General features: G+C 48.9%; 1 protein-coding gene across 3 annotated transcripts in view; it reads left to right on the top strand.

The window, feature by feature from the left end:
- Positions 1-18,941, top strand: part of JARID2 (jumonji and AT-rich interaction domain containing 2) — a 261,062-nt gene that overhangs the window by 220,026 nt on the left and 22,095 nt on the right. For all 3 annotated transcript variants that reach the window (XM_038584207.1, XM_038584209.1, XM_038584208.1), the window contains one exon: positions 13,212-13,447. In XM_038584207.1, the coding sequence (XP_038440135.1) occupies positions 13,212-13,447 (236 nt within the window). The remainder of the gene's footprint in view (positions 1-13,211; positions 13,448-18,941) is intronic.

An 18,941-nucleotide genomic window follows, 5' to 3' on the forward strand; every position in this document is an offset into this window, starting at 1 on the left:
CAAATTTGGGCCTGGATGAGGGCATCATTATTGTGTGGTCAAGCAGGTCCTCAAAACCGTTATTTTCACATGAGAAAAGTGGAAAGCAAGCTGCGTGTTCATGCTTCTCCATGACTGGGTACTGCTGTCAGAGTGGTGCGTCTCCCTGCCTTTGTGCGCCAAAGATGTCGAGGTCTGTGGGAAGTCTGGCAACACCGGTTTCCTTCCCCAGGAGGATAACCATCGCTCACACATGAGGAAGTAAATGCATGGAAAACAAAATGTGGAATGTTAGCACTTTATTATTAAAGTAGTTTGGCCGAAAGCCCTGATTAGGCCACGTGTCCAGGAGAACAGTTTTATTTGGGCTGCATGAGTTCAAAGAAACCAGAATCCAAACTCCTGATAGTGTCCTGCTTTATCTTGTTTCTCACCTAAAGTTGGACACTGTCCCTCCCCCTCTGCCCCCAGACCCTGAGTGAAGCAGAAGGGGTTTCCTGTGGAGCACGCATGTGGCTCAGGGCATGGAAGCAAGGTATGACACCTGGCCCCACGCACCACCATCCTGCTGTTGGTGTCTGATTGGGCCTGTCTGTGACCATGCCCCTCCCCTGTGGGCGCATAGCCATGACCCCAGCAATCTCCTGCAAGGGTCTGGTGTCCCTAGGCAGATGTTCAGTTTTGCAGACATGACCCCGAACTCTCATGTTCTCGTTTCTAATCCGCTGAGCATCCTCATGGACAATGCGTTTGTTTATTAAAATGCATCATCTGAAGTGACAGACAGCATAACGCGCGTTTGCAGCCCTGGGTTAACACTCCGGGTCACAGTAACGACGCCTTCGGCATCTTCTGGTTCACCAGCTCTTCAGAGTGTCCAGAATCCTCTTCCATATACAGAACCTCACATGATCCTAAGCAGAGAGCCCTTAGGTAATCCCTATCTGGAAACAAAACAACACCATCAAAACACTGCTCTGGGGATCTTTATGTTACAAGTTGATACTTGAAATGGCTTAGTTTTTGAAAAGTTCTCCTAACTGGTCATTTTTCTTCCAGCAGGATGAGTCCCGTAGGCTAGAGGCATGAATACATGCGTTTGGAATGAATTTGGCGTCAGTTTTCCTCCCGCTGTCACTGTGGCCAGGCGTTCTCCTTCTCCTTTGCAGAGGGGAACTTGGGGAAAGTTCATTGCTCACATGAGCCACGTAGGGTATGTTTTTCACATGCTTTTTTGCCCTTTTGAAAAACGGGAGGAACAGCACGGAGCATCATTCCTCTTCGCGCTTGTCTCTTTCTGAACAGGGACATTTCTCAGAAGACTTTTTAAACAACGTGTCATTGGACTCCCAGCTGGAATGGTTTAATTGCTTTTGGATTCACACCGGGGGCATGTTGTGTGAGGGCCAAAAAGCAGTCATTTGGACGAGTTTACCACATTTCTGCCTTGGAGGTGTATTCCGCCCTCTTGGTGTCTGGGCGCTGCGGGGCGGGGGTGGGGTGGGGGGGTGGTGGTGTGCAGGCGGGGCCCGGGTCTCACCATAGCCGCGGGCAGGGAGGAGATGCTCTGCCACCGACAAATGCTGCTTTCTTCGTGGGGTATCCTCTTCACCTCTTTTTTACCTCTGGCAGCTTCATTTTTTTCCCCCTTCCTCCTGTCGGAGGCAAGTGAGTTTCCCCAAAAGTTGGACGATGGGCTGAGAGTGTATTTTAAAGAGCAGTGGTACGTGTGCTGAAGGATGTGTTGCTCACCACCGTCCACTTCTGTATTTAGGGCCACTTGGCATAGTGGTTTGCAAGCATCCTGCTGGCTCTTGTCTTCCCATATAGGGCTGCAACCTTTCTTTGTTTTTGTTTTCTTATCTCTAAAGAAGAATAGGAGTGCCTTTTTCAAAGATTTTTGTGAGCTGTGTGTGTGTGTGTGTGTGTCTGGTGAAAAAGTGCAGTGTTCCATGCAGGATCTCAGGAACCCATACACACTTAGGACAGTGGGCTGGTACCTCTCCTATCTTAGCGTGGAGATGCCTCTTCCTGGTAATGGCAGAGCTGCTCCGCTCTAGGGTGAAGGGCTTCCACAGATTTCAGTGACAGCCGATGGGCTCAAGCTTCTGGCTCAGATGCCTCCCTAACTGGCTGTCAGAGGGCCAGGTATTTAACCCCCTGAAAATCTCCTTTTTCCCATTTGTAAATAGCTGATAACACGTGGCTTTTTCAATTGGAGTTGGAGAGGGGGAGGTTGGGATGTGGCCACTGATGGGCCTAGGGTTTCAATTTGGGGTGATGACAACATTTTAAACTCGTGTTGTGGTAGTGGGTTGCAGGGCTCTGAATATACAAAAACCCATTGGATTGGTCGGTATGCTTTAAATGGGCAAATTACATGATATGCGAATTATAGCTTATTAAAGATAAACAAAAATCTGTTACGACCAAATGAGTGACAGATGCACTTAGCACCGTGCCTGATGCTTGGTGAGTTCTTAAAAAGTGGATGCTGGCCACAGTCCTCTTCCTGGCGTCATACCCCATGACTCTTCTAAAGAATTGGAACACCCTGTGGTTCTGAAAAAATGAATATATTGTATTAGATTTTCAGAATCTTTAATCAGTTTTGTTGTCCAAAATTGACTGGGATGTGTTTATATCATACACACTGTAAATTGAATTGGTGAGCTCTTCACCAAACTGCTCAGGATTTAATATTTTCACTTAATTTCATCTGGCCTGTCTTAAGGGGAGTCTTCATTCGGGAAGATGGGCTGTTCCCAGAGGCTGTAAAATGTGCACATAGGATTCTTGACAATCCTTTGTTTCCTGGCTGGAGGGTGGGTGGAGGTGTTTGTGACACAGTAGGAGCAGATCCTCGGTAGTTATTTGAAGACCCTTGAAAGCAATCCTTATCACAATGCAGATATTCCTATATTTAGTTTTTTTGTAGTGATCTTTTTATTCTGAAACCTACTAGTTCTATAGCTAGTGTAGCTGCTTGTATAGGGGGGTGGGCAGGGAGGTAGAGCCTTCCAAATGAACTCCTGTGCACATTTCCTGGGTGTGTTTCTCCTAGTGTGCTGTGAATACTCAACAGATTTCCTTGTTCAGATCCAGAGGTGGGCCAGAAATCTTATAATTTACTTCAGATGTGGTCAGCTTTTCAGAATTCATCCTCTTAAATGCAGAATTGTTTTAAAACCACAGACTTCAAAACACTGCACTCATTTGTTTTGCATTCCTTGTCTTCTTTCTGGAGAGTGATAAAGCCTGAAATCCCTCTCCGCCCACTGCCTGCCATCCCATAAGGCCTGTTTGCCCAGATGTCCCTCCCTGGGCCCTGCTTTGGCACATTCAGGAATGTAAATGTCTCAGAGCCCCTCTGATGTGGGCATAGGCCGGTCATCGTTGTACTTAGTCTCATCCTGTCCTCAGCTCCTTTGGGGGCCTAGCGGGGCAAGAAACCATTTTTCAATGACAGAACCCACTCATCCTGATTTATGGTCTTTTTGTTGCCCTGGTCTTTATATTCTCGTAAAGGTCCTATGCCATTTTAAACTTCAGTACCAGGAGTTACTAGCAGCATATGCAGGCAACACGTTTACATGGCAAATCTGTCCGACCCCCTTACTTTACATCGTTGCTTATAACTATTTACAGGTTTAGATCCCGGGACCAGTGGCAACCAAGTTTTGATTGTAGAAAAATATTCTATGACTTTAATTTGTAAGTTCACACAGAAAATTTAATTTGCCTTAAAAATCCTTTTTAATCCATTTTTTTCTGTTAGATATAATATGCATATATATTTATTTAAAGATTTTATTTATTTGAGAGAGTGAGAGAGTGCTATAGGAGGGGGGGAGCAGAAGGAGAGGGAGAAGTGGAGCCCAGTGCAGGGACCTGGGGATATGGGGCTCGATCCTAGGACCCCAGAACCCCAGGACCCCAGGACCCCAGGACCTTGATCTGAGCCAAAGGCAGACGCTTAATCAACTGAGCCACCCAGGTGCTCCTCTTTCATATATATGTGTATATATATATATATATATATACATATATATGAAAATCAAAGTGGTAGGAATTTCACAAGCCCCATGTAAACCCATAGAAGTTGCTGGTGATGCTGGGGTTCTGGGTGCCCAGAGCCCACTGTGGGTTTCCTGTCTGCTCTTCTGGCCTGGCCTTGGCTCCTGGCATGAGTGAGCTGTGGCCATGAGATTCTAATGGCACATGTGCTGACCTAGATGGGTCCCCTCTGCTTGCCCTGGTGGAGCATGTGACTGCAGCCACTAAGCTAGAGGAGCCCTTTCTGCCCAGGGCAAATGGGGTTACAGCACGCACACATGCTGCATTAAAACCCTCCTGAACTGTTGGCACAAGGTTGGCAGACATTCCATTGTTTTCAGACAATAGTGACTCAAAGTTGAACTGGCTCCAGGGAGCAAGCGCAGCTTTTGTACAGTAACAAGGATTTAATGCCAGCCAATTGATGGAGTCTGTCTTCCCCAAGTCGGGACGCCTGGTAATGACACGAAGCTTACATTTAAATATCTGGCTCCAGATCAGAAGCTTGGCGTGCTTCTCTTTTACCCTCCGTCACACACTCTTCTTTATTTACAGTGATTCTCTTTTTGTCTCTTTGATTTGTTTTGGGGGGTGGGACAGGGAGCAGGTCTCATTTTACGTAATTTTGGGGTAGGTCCAGCCGCCTTTGCTGGGTCGGTGCCTCTGCCAGCAGACGTTGCAGCCCAGCTTCCCATGATGGCTGTTGTTCATCTCTCTCTCTCGCTTTCTCTCAAGTAAAGCAAAGGCTTCAGAACCCTCTTCGTTTAGGTCAGACTCCGAGGCAGCTCATGCTATCCCACAACTTCTGTCCGACGCCACGTGGGGACTTCTGTCTCCTAGTACCCTCATGAAAACATCAGGATGGTGGCCTGGTGTTCTGCTCAGGTGCCTTCATTAGCACACAGTCACTAGCAAGGTCGGGGCATCTGGTTATGGGAAGGCATGGAGACGGGCCAGAGTGGACGCACGGGTGGTCTTGCCCGCTCTGTTCAATGGACATTGCTGCCTTCAAATGCAGCTCCTGGGCATCACCTTTACAGTAGGAGCTTTGAAGATCAGCCTCCTCCTGTGCCTGACTCCTTCCTCTGAAGTACACATAGCAGTTTATATTCTTTATTTTAAATACTTGAGCGATTCCTGGAGGGCAGATAAGAGGGGGCAGCTAGTTTTGCAGTTCAGGGAATTGAGGCTCAGATGTGTTTGGTGATCTGGGAAGTAAAAATCAAAACCAAGCAAAGCACATCCCTATGAGAGAGAGAGGAGAGAGAGAGAGACCGTGGATGTGGGGAGGGTTTTCATGGGCTGTCTCATGGACCTCCCCCAGGAACCTCCTTACCATCTGATGTGTGCGCTGAGCTTCTATGGGGCAGGGCTTTAGGTTCCAGCTCCCTGGAGCTATAAACGCGAACTCCTCCTTGGGAAAGTGTGGCTCTTTCCACCTTATTGACGATGGTGGGATTGCCAGAGAGAGGTTTCTAAAGTAACTTGCCTTGCCCAGTTTCTTTTTCATCCCTTTTTGGGAGCAACTCTGAGCTTCTCGGGCATGAAGCGACCCTAAATCAAAATATCAGCCTTTAGATGTAAAGATTTTACTTCCCGTGGTGTGAAAACACTTGTCTATAGGCCATTTAACCTTCAGAGTATGTGTATACAAATCAATATATTTGTCTCTGTTCATTAATGTAAAGCTATTTGTATCTGAGTACAATACAATTTCCTAATACAGTTCACTGTGATAAATGCTTTTTTTCTCTCCTTGAAGAAACGGGTCCAATTATTCCTTTTAATTGGAAGAGAGCATGCAGAGTCCTCCATCCTCCTCTCTCTCTCTCTCTCTCTCTCTCTCTCTCTCTCTCTGTGTGTGTGTGTGTGTCTCTCTCTGTTTCTTATGTTCACAGGGTTTAGTCTTTCCCTGTGAGAGTGAATGTTTTTTTTCCTTTCTCCTTCTCGAGAATCTTACAAATTAAGACAAAAGATAATTACTTGGAAGGGTAAAACTGGCAGGTTCCCACGACACTTAAAATTAATGAGCTGTTGAGGACAAAATATACCTTGTCTCTGGCTCCATCACACCCCCCACCCTCCCCACCCCTTCTCCCCTTTCTTCCCATTTAACACATGATTTGACTTTTTGGCTGTGTTTGCCATTTGGGTATACCGCTGCTGTAAAATAGCGAGGTGGTTACAGAAAGTGGATTCATTTGAAAGCTATCTCTTTGTTTGCAATTCAATGTTAATTTTATTCAGTTTTTAATTTTTATATTTTTGAGAGCTTTCTCTTCTTCCGACGATCGGATCAAAACAGTCTGTGGTAGAAAGCAGTGCTGTGGTTCACGAGGCACCAGTTTGGCTGATGATAATGGTACACGCTTTCCCCCTTGTGATCGTGGTACCCCACGGCTTCCATCGTGGTTTCCCTGAGGAGTGGGTTCCATGCTGGCGGAGGCCAAAGCTCTTCCTGGGCATCAGGCTAGCACCTGAGCTGGGCTAGGTGCAGGTAATGCTGATGGAGGATCTAGTTTCTTCCAGATCTCTGGAAGCTCTCACTGGCTCACCTCTGTGCTACTCTTCTTAACAGATTTCCTTGAAATCCCATTTTAGTAACTGGCCTTGCCCCATGGTTTGTTTGGAAAGGAGCAGTATGAAACTGTGAGCGCTGGTGTCCTGCTACATCTCTGACATCGACTCTGTCAGAAGGAGATGGTGATCCGTACATGCCAACACTTGGCCAGTGCGTGCTTCATGGCCCACTAGCCTCTTTCTAGGTGAATCTTTTCTCATTGATTCCTCAAAGCAACCCCATGAGGTAGGAAATAGGGAACAAAGGCTTGGGCAGGGGCTAGCCCAAATTCAAATAGCAAATGATTTCTGGACTCCTATATAGGTAGCTTCTTCTCAGAGCCAGAGAATTTTGGGGGTTCGTGAATAGAGATGTAAGTGCAGAGTCTGCCAAATCTCTGGGAACTGTGATAGAGCTAACCATGGAAAAGCTGCTCCAGCCTAGTGATGTCAGGCTTCGCTTCTTTTCTTTTCTTTTCTTTTCTTTTCTTTTCTTTTCTTTTCTTTTCTTTTCTTTTCTTTTCTTTTCTTTCTCTTTTCTTTTCTCTTTTCTTTTCTCTTTTCTCTTTTCTTTCTTTTCTTTTCTTTTCTTTTCTTTTCTTTTCTTTTCTTTTCTTTTCTTTTCTTTCTTTTTTTCTTTTTTTTTCTTTTCTTTTTTCTTCCCCTTCCCCTCTTCTTTCTTGAGAGAGTACATGAGCAGAGGGAGAGGGAGAAGTAGACTCCTTGCTGAGCGGGGAGTCAGGCTGTGGGGCTCAATCCCAGGACCGCTGAGCCAAAGGCTGATCCCCTGAGCCACCCAGCACTCCTCTACTATCTGTTTTTTTTTTTTTTTTAAAGATTTTATTTATTTATTCATGAGTGACACACACAGAGAGAGGCAGAGACACAGGCAGAGGGAGAAGCAGGCTCCTGCAGGGAGCCCTACGTGGGACTCCATCCCAGGTCTCCAGGATCACACCCTGGGCCCAAGGCAGCGCTAAACCACTGAGACACCTAGGCTGCCCTACTGTCTGTTTTCGTATGCTGTCTCTTTCAGTACATAGTTGCAAGTGACATAAATGAAGAAAATCGGTCTCAGGATAAAATGTAGTTGGAAAAGGGAGGAACTTTTGTGGATGATTTTACTCTTTGGTATCACACTCAAACTCAAGCAGTGTAGTTTCCTGAAGGTCTGTCGGTACAGCCATCTGAACTGGTCCAGTGACCTTTTCCCGCTCTGTTACGTCACAATTGGGGATGCGTGGGGGGAGTCAGTGGTTGAGCATCTGCCTTCAGCTCAGGGTGTGATTGCAGGGGGGTGGGGGGGGTCCTGGGATTGAGTTCTGCATCAGGCTCCCCTGCAGGGAGCCTGCTTCTCCCTCTGCCTGTGTCTCTGCCTCTCTCTGTGTGTCTCTCATGAATAAATTAACAAAATCTTAAAAAAAAAAAAAAAATCCATCAGTTCACCTTGTGTTTTGTATGGATCTCTTACCTGTGCACAGCTTTGTAACATTTTGTGTCAATCATTTGAAAATAATGCTTCACCAAGTACCTCTTCCAGTTGTCACCACCTTTCACTAAACACTTTGAAACAATCCTGCATCTCCTGGCCTCACCAGAGAAGGCTTCCAGCGTGGGGGAGGCTCTGGAACTGAGGGTGGCAGATGAAGCTCTTCTACAACTCTAATTTTTGCCTGAAGTCACGAATTCCATCACTGGCAGGAAAGACTATTAGTTCTTTTCCACGACAGGATGACTGGATTCATCTTTGAGGAAACAGTGGACAAATCACTACATCAGTTCTTCTTTCAAATAAAAAGTGTTCCATGAAGAAAACAGCTAGCTTTGCAACCTAAACCATCATACAAGTTGCCTTTCCCTGGAAATGATCTACATTGATATGCAGGAGAAGTACTTCCTGTGTACCTGCATTTTGTCACACAGAGCATGTGCACCCAAGGGTTGGGATTTAGTACCTTTAACAATTTGTACTGCTTTATCAATCCCAGAGATGAAAGCTGGCTTTTCTTTCCTTCGTTCATCCTTTTTATCTGCTAGTAACTGGTAATGATGTATCTGCTACTTAGGAGTATAGTTTGCTGCTTCTGCACTGAAGGCACCTGCCCCCTGGTTTTTGTGTTTGTTTTTTAAAGATTTAATTTATTTATTCATGAGTGATAGAAGCAGAGAAGCAGAGACGAGGTTGAGGGAAAAGGCAGCTGATGTGGGACTTGATCCCAGGATCCTGGGATCATGACCTGAGCTGAAGGCAGACATTCAACAACTGAGCCACCCAGGTGCCCTGTTTGTTTTTAAGAGAGAGCAGGTGAGGGCAGCCCCAGTGGCACAGCGGTTTAGCACCGCCTGCTGCCCAGGGCAGGATCCTGGGGACCCGGGATCGAGTTCCATGTCGGGCTCCCTGCTTGGAGCCTGCTTCTCCCTCTGCCTGTGTCTCTGCCTCTCTTTCTCTCTCTCTCTCTCTGTGTCTATGAATAAATAAATAAAATCTTAAAAAAAAAAAAAAAAGCGGGTGAGGGTAGAGGGGGCAGAGGGAGAGAAAGAATCTTAAGCAGACCCCACGTCCAGTACAGAGCTCCACGATGGGCTAGATCTCATGACCCTGAGATCATGACCTGAGCAGAAACCAAGAGTTGAACAGTCAACCCACGGAACTACCCAGGTGCCCCAATGTGGACGTATTTTTTATTTCTTTTGTGTACATACAAGGGAGTGGAATTTCTGGGTCATATGGTAACTGCTTCACTTTAGGACAAAAATCTGGTCCATTTTCCAAAGTGGCCACGACATCTTACACATTCCCACCAGCAACAAATGAGGGTTAGAATATCTCCCAAGTCCTCACCAACACTCCCCATTATCTGTCCTGTGAGGGAGGCCATCCTAGTGGATGTGAAGTAGTTGGTGTCTCTTGGTGGTTTTGATTAGCTTTTCCCTGATGCTCATCCACCTTCTTTTCGTATCATTAAGTGAGAAAGGCATGTAAGTATCTTGGTCTAATTACAAAAATAGTTTTGACCTAGGGGACCCCCTGAAAGGGTCTCTGGTTCCCCCGGGGGTCAGGTCATTCATTAAACCAGTAGAGAATACGAGGTGTGTCTTCAGCGCTTGTTTCTTCTTGCTCAGGCAGGGCATCCACAGCACATCTTTTTTTTTTTTTTTTTTTTTTTAAGATTTTATTTATTTATTCATGAGAGACACAGAGACAGGCAGAGGGAGCAGGCTCCATGCAGGAGCCTGATGTGGGACTTGATCCCAGGTTTCCAGGATCACACCCTGGACTGAAGGCAGCATTAAACTGCTGAGCCACCCAGGCTACCCAGCACATCTTTTTTTACCACGAAACCGGTTTCAGCTCAGGCCAGCCACTTGCCCATATGGAAGCCCTTCTTGCTGCTCTGGGCAAGGAAGATAGAAAGCAAGAAGAGGTCTTACCCACATAGTCTGATGCCTTAGTAATCTGGGCTGATCCTTCTGAATGTGCGCTCATGAGGCCTCCCAAACCTCGGTGCGGAAACGTGCGTTATCCCCAGGCTACAGATGAGAACACTGAGGACCAGATACACCAATGCTGTTGAAAAAAAGACAGTGCTGGGAATTGAGCTGCTATGTAACACACTGTCAATACACAAGGGGACAGGCCCATTGAAGACAAAATCTTTCTAACCAAATGAAGGGAAGTGATTACAGAATTGGTGGTACTTTTGTGGCAGTGACAGCACAGAGGAGGAAGGAATATTTGTGTGTGTGTGTGTTTTTTTTTTTTTAACGATTTTATTTATTAATGAAAGAGAGGGAGGCAGAGACACAGGCAGAGGGAAAAGCAGGCTCCATGCGGGGAGCCTGATGTGGGACTTGATCCTGGGTCTCCAGGATTAGGCCCTGGGCTGAAGGAGGTGCTAAACTGCTGAGCCACCAGGGCTGCCCAGGAAGGAATATTTGATTGAGATTACCCCCACCTCCCCAAAGGCCAAAACAATAAACCTCATAGAAGCCAACTTCCATGCTGTTTCAATAAAGGAGTGGTGCTCACTTCTCTAGGAAATTGGCGAGTGGTCAGGAATTGCCCAGATTCATGTTCCTTAGCTTGAGTTTTAATCACCCTGAAGTATGACTTCTTATGGATGCTGCTCTTGTCTTGAAAGTGAGCACAGATACTGCCAGCTTTGGTGTGATTGATGGGCTCTGATGGAGCACAGTTACTTACACTTAGAATAAATGCCAACCATTTGAAGCTCTCCATTCTCCCTGTAACTAAGAGTATCCAGCAGAACGTCACACCATGGCGGATCACACACCATATTTTGGTCTTTCACTGCAGGATTGAAAATCTGTTTAGAAGAGATAGTCACTGGAACGCCTGGGTGGCTTGGTGGTTGAATGTCTGCCTTCATGCTCAGGTCATGATCTCAGGGTCCTGGGATTGAGTCCTGCATCAGGCTCCCCATAGGGAGCCTGCTACTCCCTCTGCCTGTGTCCTGCCTCTCTCTCTGTGTCACTCATGAATAAATACAATCTTTAAAAAACAAAACTAAAAAAACAAACAAAAACAAAAAAACAAAAAAAACTAGGTAGTCAGTGACTACCAATTTCCTGGGAGGAAATTTCTGAGATCAAGGTTTACAGCCATTCCAGGCGTGACAAATGTAAATATAAATCCTTCTCATATCGCATACCTCATAGTAACAAGTGGTCAAAAGAAGCCAGCATAAGATAATCAGGAGGAAATGCAGAGGACTCTCTTAGCATTTGAAAATACCGGGTGAGCTTTCTAAGCATAAAATTAAAGGGTTAAAATGGGTTACCAGATTTAGCATCATAACAGATGGAAAAGCAAATGACAGATAACAGGAAAATATTTGCAACCTCCAAGGCATCACAGTAATTTAAAGGACATGACGGAGGTGAAAGAGAAAGTATGTGGAGCTGTGGGCTTATGTCTGGAGGTGGCTGTCCTCAGAAGAGAGGCTTCTTGTTTCTGAGCCCTCTGAAGGGGGCTTCCTCCCCCAGCAGCTTGAGGCCTCCACTCAGAGGAGGCAATGACTTCCTGCTGCTGGCCGGTGGTGCGTTTACCTCCTGGAAATCAGCACAGCCCAGCCAGGGCAGGCCCAGCTGGAGAGGGAGGGCAGTGACTGGTGATTGCACTGGCCTGTAAGACTCCCCGTTGTCAGCAGATGCCCCAGGAGCCCTTCTCAAAGGACAAGTGCAAGGGTTCACTTCCTGCCACCACCGCTGGGATGGTTTTGAGGGCAGGGGAGACCTGTGGCACAGGGGCAATAGAAGGCTCAGGGATGCCGTGGAGGGGTCCGGACCCACGGGTCTGGCATGGCAAGCCCCAGCTGTTGCATAGAAGTTGGAACTCACGACAGGAACAGAGTTGAAGTGGACGACACAAATGCGAGCGTTGCTCTCCTCTTCTGAATTGCCTAGGTGGCTGGCACCAGGCGTGTACTTGGTCCCCGTTGTACCTGGGGCCCAGGGCGGTGGGCTTGGGAGGCAGGCCAGCCTGCCAGTGCTACGGTCACCGGCAAGTAGGACTCTGGCAAGCACTCTCCTCCTCCACCCTGCTGGCTTCATCTGTAAAATGGCCACGATGATCACGTCCAGCCTGTCCCTTTGGATTCAAAGGCTGAGTGTGCTTCACCGCTGTAGCCGGCTCCCCTGGCTTGTGGTCGGCAATGTGATGTGATGGCTGTTAGTGCTGTTAGGGCTTCTGGAATAGAAGTGGGGCTGACTCCAGCTCAGATGTGCACTCTGTCTCTGTCTCTCTGTGTTTGTGTCTCTGTCTCTGTCTCTGTCTCTGTCTCTCTCTCTCTCTCTCTCTCTCTCTCTCTCTCTCTCGCTTCTCTGGTCTCCAATGGGGCTGGGACCACAGCTGTGTTCCTGACAGCACATATTCAGTCTCAGAATGCGTAACTTTAAATCTGAGCATCGGGGATCCCTAGGTGGCGCAGCGGTTTGGCGCCTGCCTTTGGCCCAGGGCGCGATCCTGGAGACCCGGGATCGAATCCCACGTCGGGCTTCCGGTGCATGGAGCCTGCTTCTCCCTCTGCCTGTGTCTCTGCCTCTCTCTCTCTCTCTCTCTCTCTCTGTGACTATCATAAATAAATAAAAATTAAAAAAAAAAAAAGAAATCTGAGCATCTATGATCTTATCTGAGATCTTCTGTATCTTCCTACGTGGGGTAGTTCTGTTCTCAGGATGGCAACCGTTTGTGTTCATGTCTTCATTTTAATTTCTGTTTTTATTTAAGGTATGATAATCGATATTCTGAGGGCTGCTGCGTTTTTTTGGTTTTGTTTTGGTAGCGATTTTTAAAAATAGATTTTTCAACGGTTTTAAAGCAAATAACTACTTGGACATGCTTATAATGTTTTTTGGGGGGCTTCTTTTTTTTTTTTGTTTGTTTGTTTGTTTTTTTAAGTCTCTGGGCCTGGATTTATTCCTGGTTTTTATGGTGGGAGGGAGGTGGTGTTTTGTCTTGGGGTTTGTTCTGAGCGTGTGTGGGACGCAAAGACTATCCAGAACGTTTTCTTTTTCTTTGACATCAGAAGATAATCAGGCGCTCTGTGGTAACATACTTAGTGTCATAACCTCATTCTTTTCTTCTTTCTTTCTAGTTTTCAATGGTTCCAGCAGGTCATCACGGGAGAAAGAACCTGTTCAGAAACATAAAAGCAAAGAGGCCACTCCGGGGAAGGAGAAGCACAGCGATCACCGGGCTGACAGCCGGAGGGAACAGGCTTCAGCGGCCCACCCCCCAGCGGCCCCGTCCACGGGTTCCTCGGCCAAGGGGCTCGCTGCTAACCACCACCACCCCCCTCTGCATCGGTCGGCTCAGGACTTACGGAAACAGGTAAAGCCCTCCCTGGTCCACATGGTGCCCGCCTGCCAGATGCCACCTCCCCCATCACCAACGTAACAGAAGGGGACATGTGAGTAGGAGCCTCAAGAAATCCATAATGTGAGGGCTCACAGAGCAGGAGGGTGATGCTCACAGGTAGGATGCTGAGGGAACCTTGTCTTTGCACAGAGGGATTCGTGTGTGTGTGAACATCTGTCAGCTGGTCTCTTGGGTCAGCTGGTCTCTTGGGTCAGCTGGTGTGTTGGTGCGGTTGCGTGCATCCCTGGAGCATGCCCCAGGGTCTCATGTGTGGGGATGTATTGGAGCCGGGCAAAGAGAACTTCCCTCCTTCACTATGCCTCTTCCACCCCCATGTCTGGGGCACTGTATGAGTTAGAGGCTCAACCTGTTGTCTCTGGTTGAGCCCAGAGCAGCTTCACCCTGAAACCAGGCCCATAAGCTGCCTAGTGCTGTCCGGGGATGGTCCTAGACTGCTCTGTTCTTAATGTGACAGGTTTGCCTCCGCCAGGACTCACAAGCAGATGTGCGTGGGCACCCGCACTGCTAAGCAGTGCCCCCTGTGCTGGGGTGCGGTGGGGGGGCACTTAGCAGAGCACATTGCAGCCTGGCCCTCAGGATCACCTGAGGTCAAGTGTTCCTGGCTCTCCAGCCCCAGCTCCTACCACCATCCCCAGGAGACAGCACAGATCCTCTTGGGAAACGCTCAGGAATGGCCTCGGGGTCAGCTGCTGGTGTTGTTAGTATCCTGAGACAGTGATTTCTCTCCCGGGGGATGCGGGCGGAGAAAGGCAGGTGCCCGTAGGCACGCAGTCAGTCAAGGGTTGGGTACCCCGGGTCGGTGCCATTCCGCTGATCCCGCTGCTCCCGCTGCTCCTGTGCTCACTGCATTTTAAAGTCAAGGAGCCGCGGGGATCCTGGATGAGCTCTCCTCACTGGGTGTTATGACCCAGAGCTAAGATTTCTCCAGAGTAGACCAGAGACCCTAATCTTTAAAGACTGAGTCAGGGTGAGTATTTGAGGGGCTTCCCTGAGCCGCAGTGTTATTTAGAATAACTATGAGATGGTGGGAACCTGATGGATTTTCTCCCTTTGTGGAGCTGCTCTTTACATTCGGCCTTTTCTCTTGATGACAGGGATTTCTCCCTGAACATGTGTATTCGTACGCATACACACAGGAGGGTGGTGTGTGTGTACACATATATTATTAGTCATAACTTTTAAAAGCGATACAGCTCTTTGGGTGTGTGGGGCGAATGAGGCAAGCATCTTCAGAGTGGCGTTTCCAGGAACCTCACATCCTACTTCTTCATCCTTTGCTCTCTCGAGATACCGAGCAAGTAGTTGCAGCCTATTTTACACATTGCACACTCTTCCTGAAACACAGACATCATCGTTTTCCTAGAGAGCACAACTTCACATGATTTGGGAATTGGTCAGTGCTGGGCTGTGTGCTTATTTGTAGGTGGGATTGTAGGTGTTGGCGGTGTGGCCTGTAGTGGGAGCAGGTGCTTTCAGAGGTTGAGGACTCCATCCCCCGCCCCCCTCCCGTTTTCCCTTTTTTGTCGGGAGCATTCTGTGTTTATTAACTTGGGTCTTCCCCTTTCTCTGACGAAGGCCTTCCCTCCCATAGTTCACTGCCTGCCTGGTGCAGCTCTGTTCATCCCAGGCTCTTTGTTTTTCAATCCAAGTTTTAGAGTTTAGGTGAGCTCTGCCCAGCTCAGCAAGTGTTTCTCCTGAGCACCCCCAGCCCAGCTCTCCTGGGGTCTGAAGGAATGGGCCCAGGCTCCCAGCTCAGCAGCTCCCTCTGGTGGGAACCCAAAGCCTGATGGTGGGCTTTCTGGTGGTGAAGCCAGGAGCTTCTCTGCCACCAACCACCACCTCGTGGCCATGTGCCCAGGGGAGCCAGAGCTACAGATGAATGGGTGGCAGTGGGCAAAGATCATGCTGCAGACGCCCACCCCACCCTCTGGCCCTCCAGAGCTAGGTGTGTTGTCGGGGAGGCAAAGGCAAAAACCCCTGTCAGAGCCGAGAGAAGGAACAGCTTGCAGAGCTGTAGTTCCTCAGCTCAAGCGCATTGCACAGCAGGGAATCTGCCCCTCGCTACCTTCGTGTTAGTCGCCCAGTGAAGTAAGTGACCTGTCACATGCCCTGGGTAAGTACTTCCCAGGGCCTGGCCCTGTGATGTCAGACCCGCTGCCCTGGGAGGTGGCTGAGGGACCCGGGCATTCTGTTACGCTGAAACTCGGTATTTGCTCCTTTTTGATAAGGTGGTGGGTTGAGAGGACAGAGAATCTCTGGCGGCAAGGCAAACCGACACCCTCCCTCCATTCCTTGGTTTTCTTTGGTACCAGTTGAGCACCGGACCGCTGAAGACAAGTGTGTGTGCAGACAGATGGGCCCTAGGTCCCTGATCCTGTCTTGTCCCTACCTTAGGACACGTGGCACAGCTGGTGGGACAGATGGGTTCCCGGGCTGGGCTGCCGGGTCAGCTGCATCATGGCCTCTGCCGGCAGGCAGGACACAGGCACGTACTGGATGGGCTGCACGGGGTGGGAAGAAGGAATTCAGTGCGTGAAATGTGCCCTTTCTAGTCTCCGCAATTTACTTCTCGAAATCAAGTTCGTGGTTCTGGTGAGTCCCAAGAGAGATGCATTTAGTCTCTGAGCCTGCGATGTGGATGTGTGTGCGTAAAATTCGGGTAGCCAGCTGCTCTCAAAGAGGACTGTAAGGATGCTGAGGAAGGAAGGGAATAGACTAACTCTTCTGTAGAGCTGGGCAGTTGGCTGTGCATCTTGGCAGTAACCACCAGTATTAAAGTTTATGAAAATATGTAAACAAGAAGGGGATTTTATTCATTCGTTCGTTCATTCACGAAAGACACAGAGAGAGGCAGAGACACAGGCAGAGGGAGAAGCAGGCTGCCTCCAGGGAGCCCGATGCGGGGCTTGATCCCACGCCCTGGGCCAAAGGCAGATGCTCAACCTCTGACCCACCCAGGTGCCCCCAACAAGAAGGGGGATTCTTTTTTGCCATTGAAGGCAGTGATAGTCCTTTAGAGTTCCATCATGCTGAAGTTTACCTCCCTGTGACATAGCATGGGGAAGAGGTTGCCAGGCACCCCCAAGAAGGCAGAATGGATGGACTGAGGGGCCCTGCGCTCTTTCTTCATTGAGGTGGAGTCTGAGAGATCTCTCTCTGGCTCTCTGGTCTCCCCTGGGTGCTCTGAGGCTGCGCAGTGGAGACAACAGAAGTGTTAGGAGAAAACTCTCCCACCCTCACCAACTAGATGAGAATCTGCGGTGTGGGGTCAGGCTGCGGAATCGGCAGTATTTGGGCTGGGTGAAGAGATAGGAACAGGCTGCCCTCTCAAAGGCCAGGAGATCTAAAGGGTGCGTGTCTTCCACTTTCAAGATCCTGGATCCCTGAAGCCTCTGTGTCTTGATGGAAAAATCTCTCTGAGCAACATCAGGATTTCCCGATTTTTGTTTTTTTAAATGGTTCATTTTGTGTTTAGTTAATGGAGGCATTTGGGGGGGGGGGGAAGAAACATTAGCGATCTCTGTGTTTCCCATGTTTTACCTCCTATTTGAGATCAGTGGTACTCTCTGGGGGAAGTTTGTCTGCCCCATCCCCAGGTTGTGTAACTATTTTTAACTTACTGTTGCCAGGCTGCTGGTTGATTTGCTTTGATTTCCCTTTCTTTATTCCAGATACCTGTCTCCCCTAGCCAGTGTGGTCAGTCCTGCTTCTCTGTAGGGGTGGCGAGCAGTGATGGATCTGGCTGTAACCCCTGGGCCTGCCCTGCAGCCCCCCCAGTGGAGCCCGACACCTCACTGAGGCCAGGCCTCCAGGCTGGCTCACAGGAAGGAAACCTGGTTCTCTAGGCGCCCTGGGGTTGGCTTCTGGAACAGTGCCTTGTGCCAGAAAGTTGGGGCTTTATTGGACTGTATGTGATTGGTGGCATCAAAGAAATACAGTTTTTTAAAAAAATATTTTTTTGTTCATGAGAGATAGAGGCAGAGACACAGGCAGAGGGAGGAGGCTCCATGCAGGGAGCCTGATGCACGACTCAATCCCAGGTCCCCCAGAACGCGCCCTGAGCTAAATAAAAGGCAGATGCTCAACCACTGAGCCACCCAGGTATCCCTAAAGAAATACACTTCTTTCTCCATTTCCAGAATCTCCGACCGATAGTTTGCTTCAGTGGTTCCCAAAGTCTGTTCCTGAGTCGGCCTCCGCATCACCTGGGGGGCCCTTGTTAGAAACTCAAGGTCTCCATCCATCCCAAAGCTAGTGGATGAGAAACCCCCAGGGGGTGGGGCCCAGTGATCTGTTTTGACAAGCCCTCCAGCGGGATCTAAGAGCACTGGTTTGGATACTGATGGGAAAGTCCTGGTTTTGTTTTTGTTTTTCCCCATTCGGGTCAAGAGCATTTTCCTGGGCTGGGCCTCAGTGTAGTACACAGGTCACTCAGACTCAGGCCCTGTCTTGGGGAACCTGACTCCTCTGATGACGCAGCGGCAAGGCCCATGGGAGTGCTGGGGGGCCCTGGGAGCGCTGGCTTTAGGTGCCGCTCTCCCAGCCTGGCAGGATGAGGCACCCTTGTATGACTGCAGCTGGTCGGTCAGCTTCCCTGATGTGGGAGCACATGCTTCTCCTTCCCAGTCACCTCTTCGTGGGGTTTACTGGTGAAGTGGTGGCCACGATCATTCCTTACCCTGGGATTGTGTAAGTTCCACTTGGTGTCTTTTGGAGGTGGTGGTCCCCTGTTTTGAGCTCATGTCACAGATGAGAAATTGAAGCCCAACTTGTGAAGAACCTGTCAGAGGCCACCACAGGCAGAGCTGTGACGTGATGTCCACCTAGAGCAGGACACCCAGCAGCAGCTCCTGGCTGGGCCCTTCCTCGTCTTCTGGAAGTTACACATTTCTGGTGTCCGCCCCTCAGTCTTTGCTTTCACTCTGACACAGGTGACGTGTGTGTCACAGAATTTCCACCGAGTCCAGCTGTGTGGAGAGGCTGCTTGGTTCACACTGTTCGCGGAGTGCTGAATGTGGAGTTTGTGGAGGGTGGGAACACAGGAACTGTTCGTGCAGGAGAGCGAGGGCATATTTTGCTTGGCTGCAGAAGTAGAGATGCATCCTGCTCCATGGGGCCCAATCTCAAAGACCATAGGATATGCAGATGCCAGCCGCTGGCAGCCATGTGCCCGGGCTTGCCCTGTGACCTGCATGGGAGCTGGGCCACATGAGTGCTTTTGTTCTTTTCTTTCTATGGTATTTTGGTTGCCTTCCTTTTTTAGCCCATGGGTTTAAAAATTCTGCAGGCAGAGCATGCTGTTTTGTGGAGCACACAGAATTGCAGACCTGTCTTTTCTTGGAGGGCAGAGGGTGTGTGTGCATCCCCCTTGCTTCTCCTAAATGGGCAGCGGTTTGCTACTGTAAATGTCCTTAACCTGTGACAGGTGACTGGCAGGTGAGTGGAC

The sequence above is a fragment of the Canis lupus genome, chromosome 35 (genome assembly GCF_011100685.1).
Source record: "Canis lupus familiaris isolate Mischka breed German Shepherd chromosome 35, alternate assembly UU_Cfam_GSD_1.0, whole genome shotgun sequence".
NCBI lineage: Eukaryota > Metazoa > Chordata > Mammalia > Carnivora > Canidae > Canis > Canis lupus.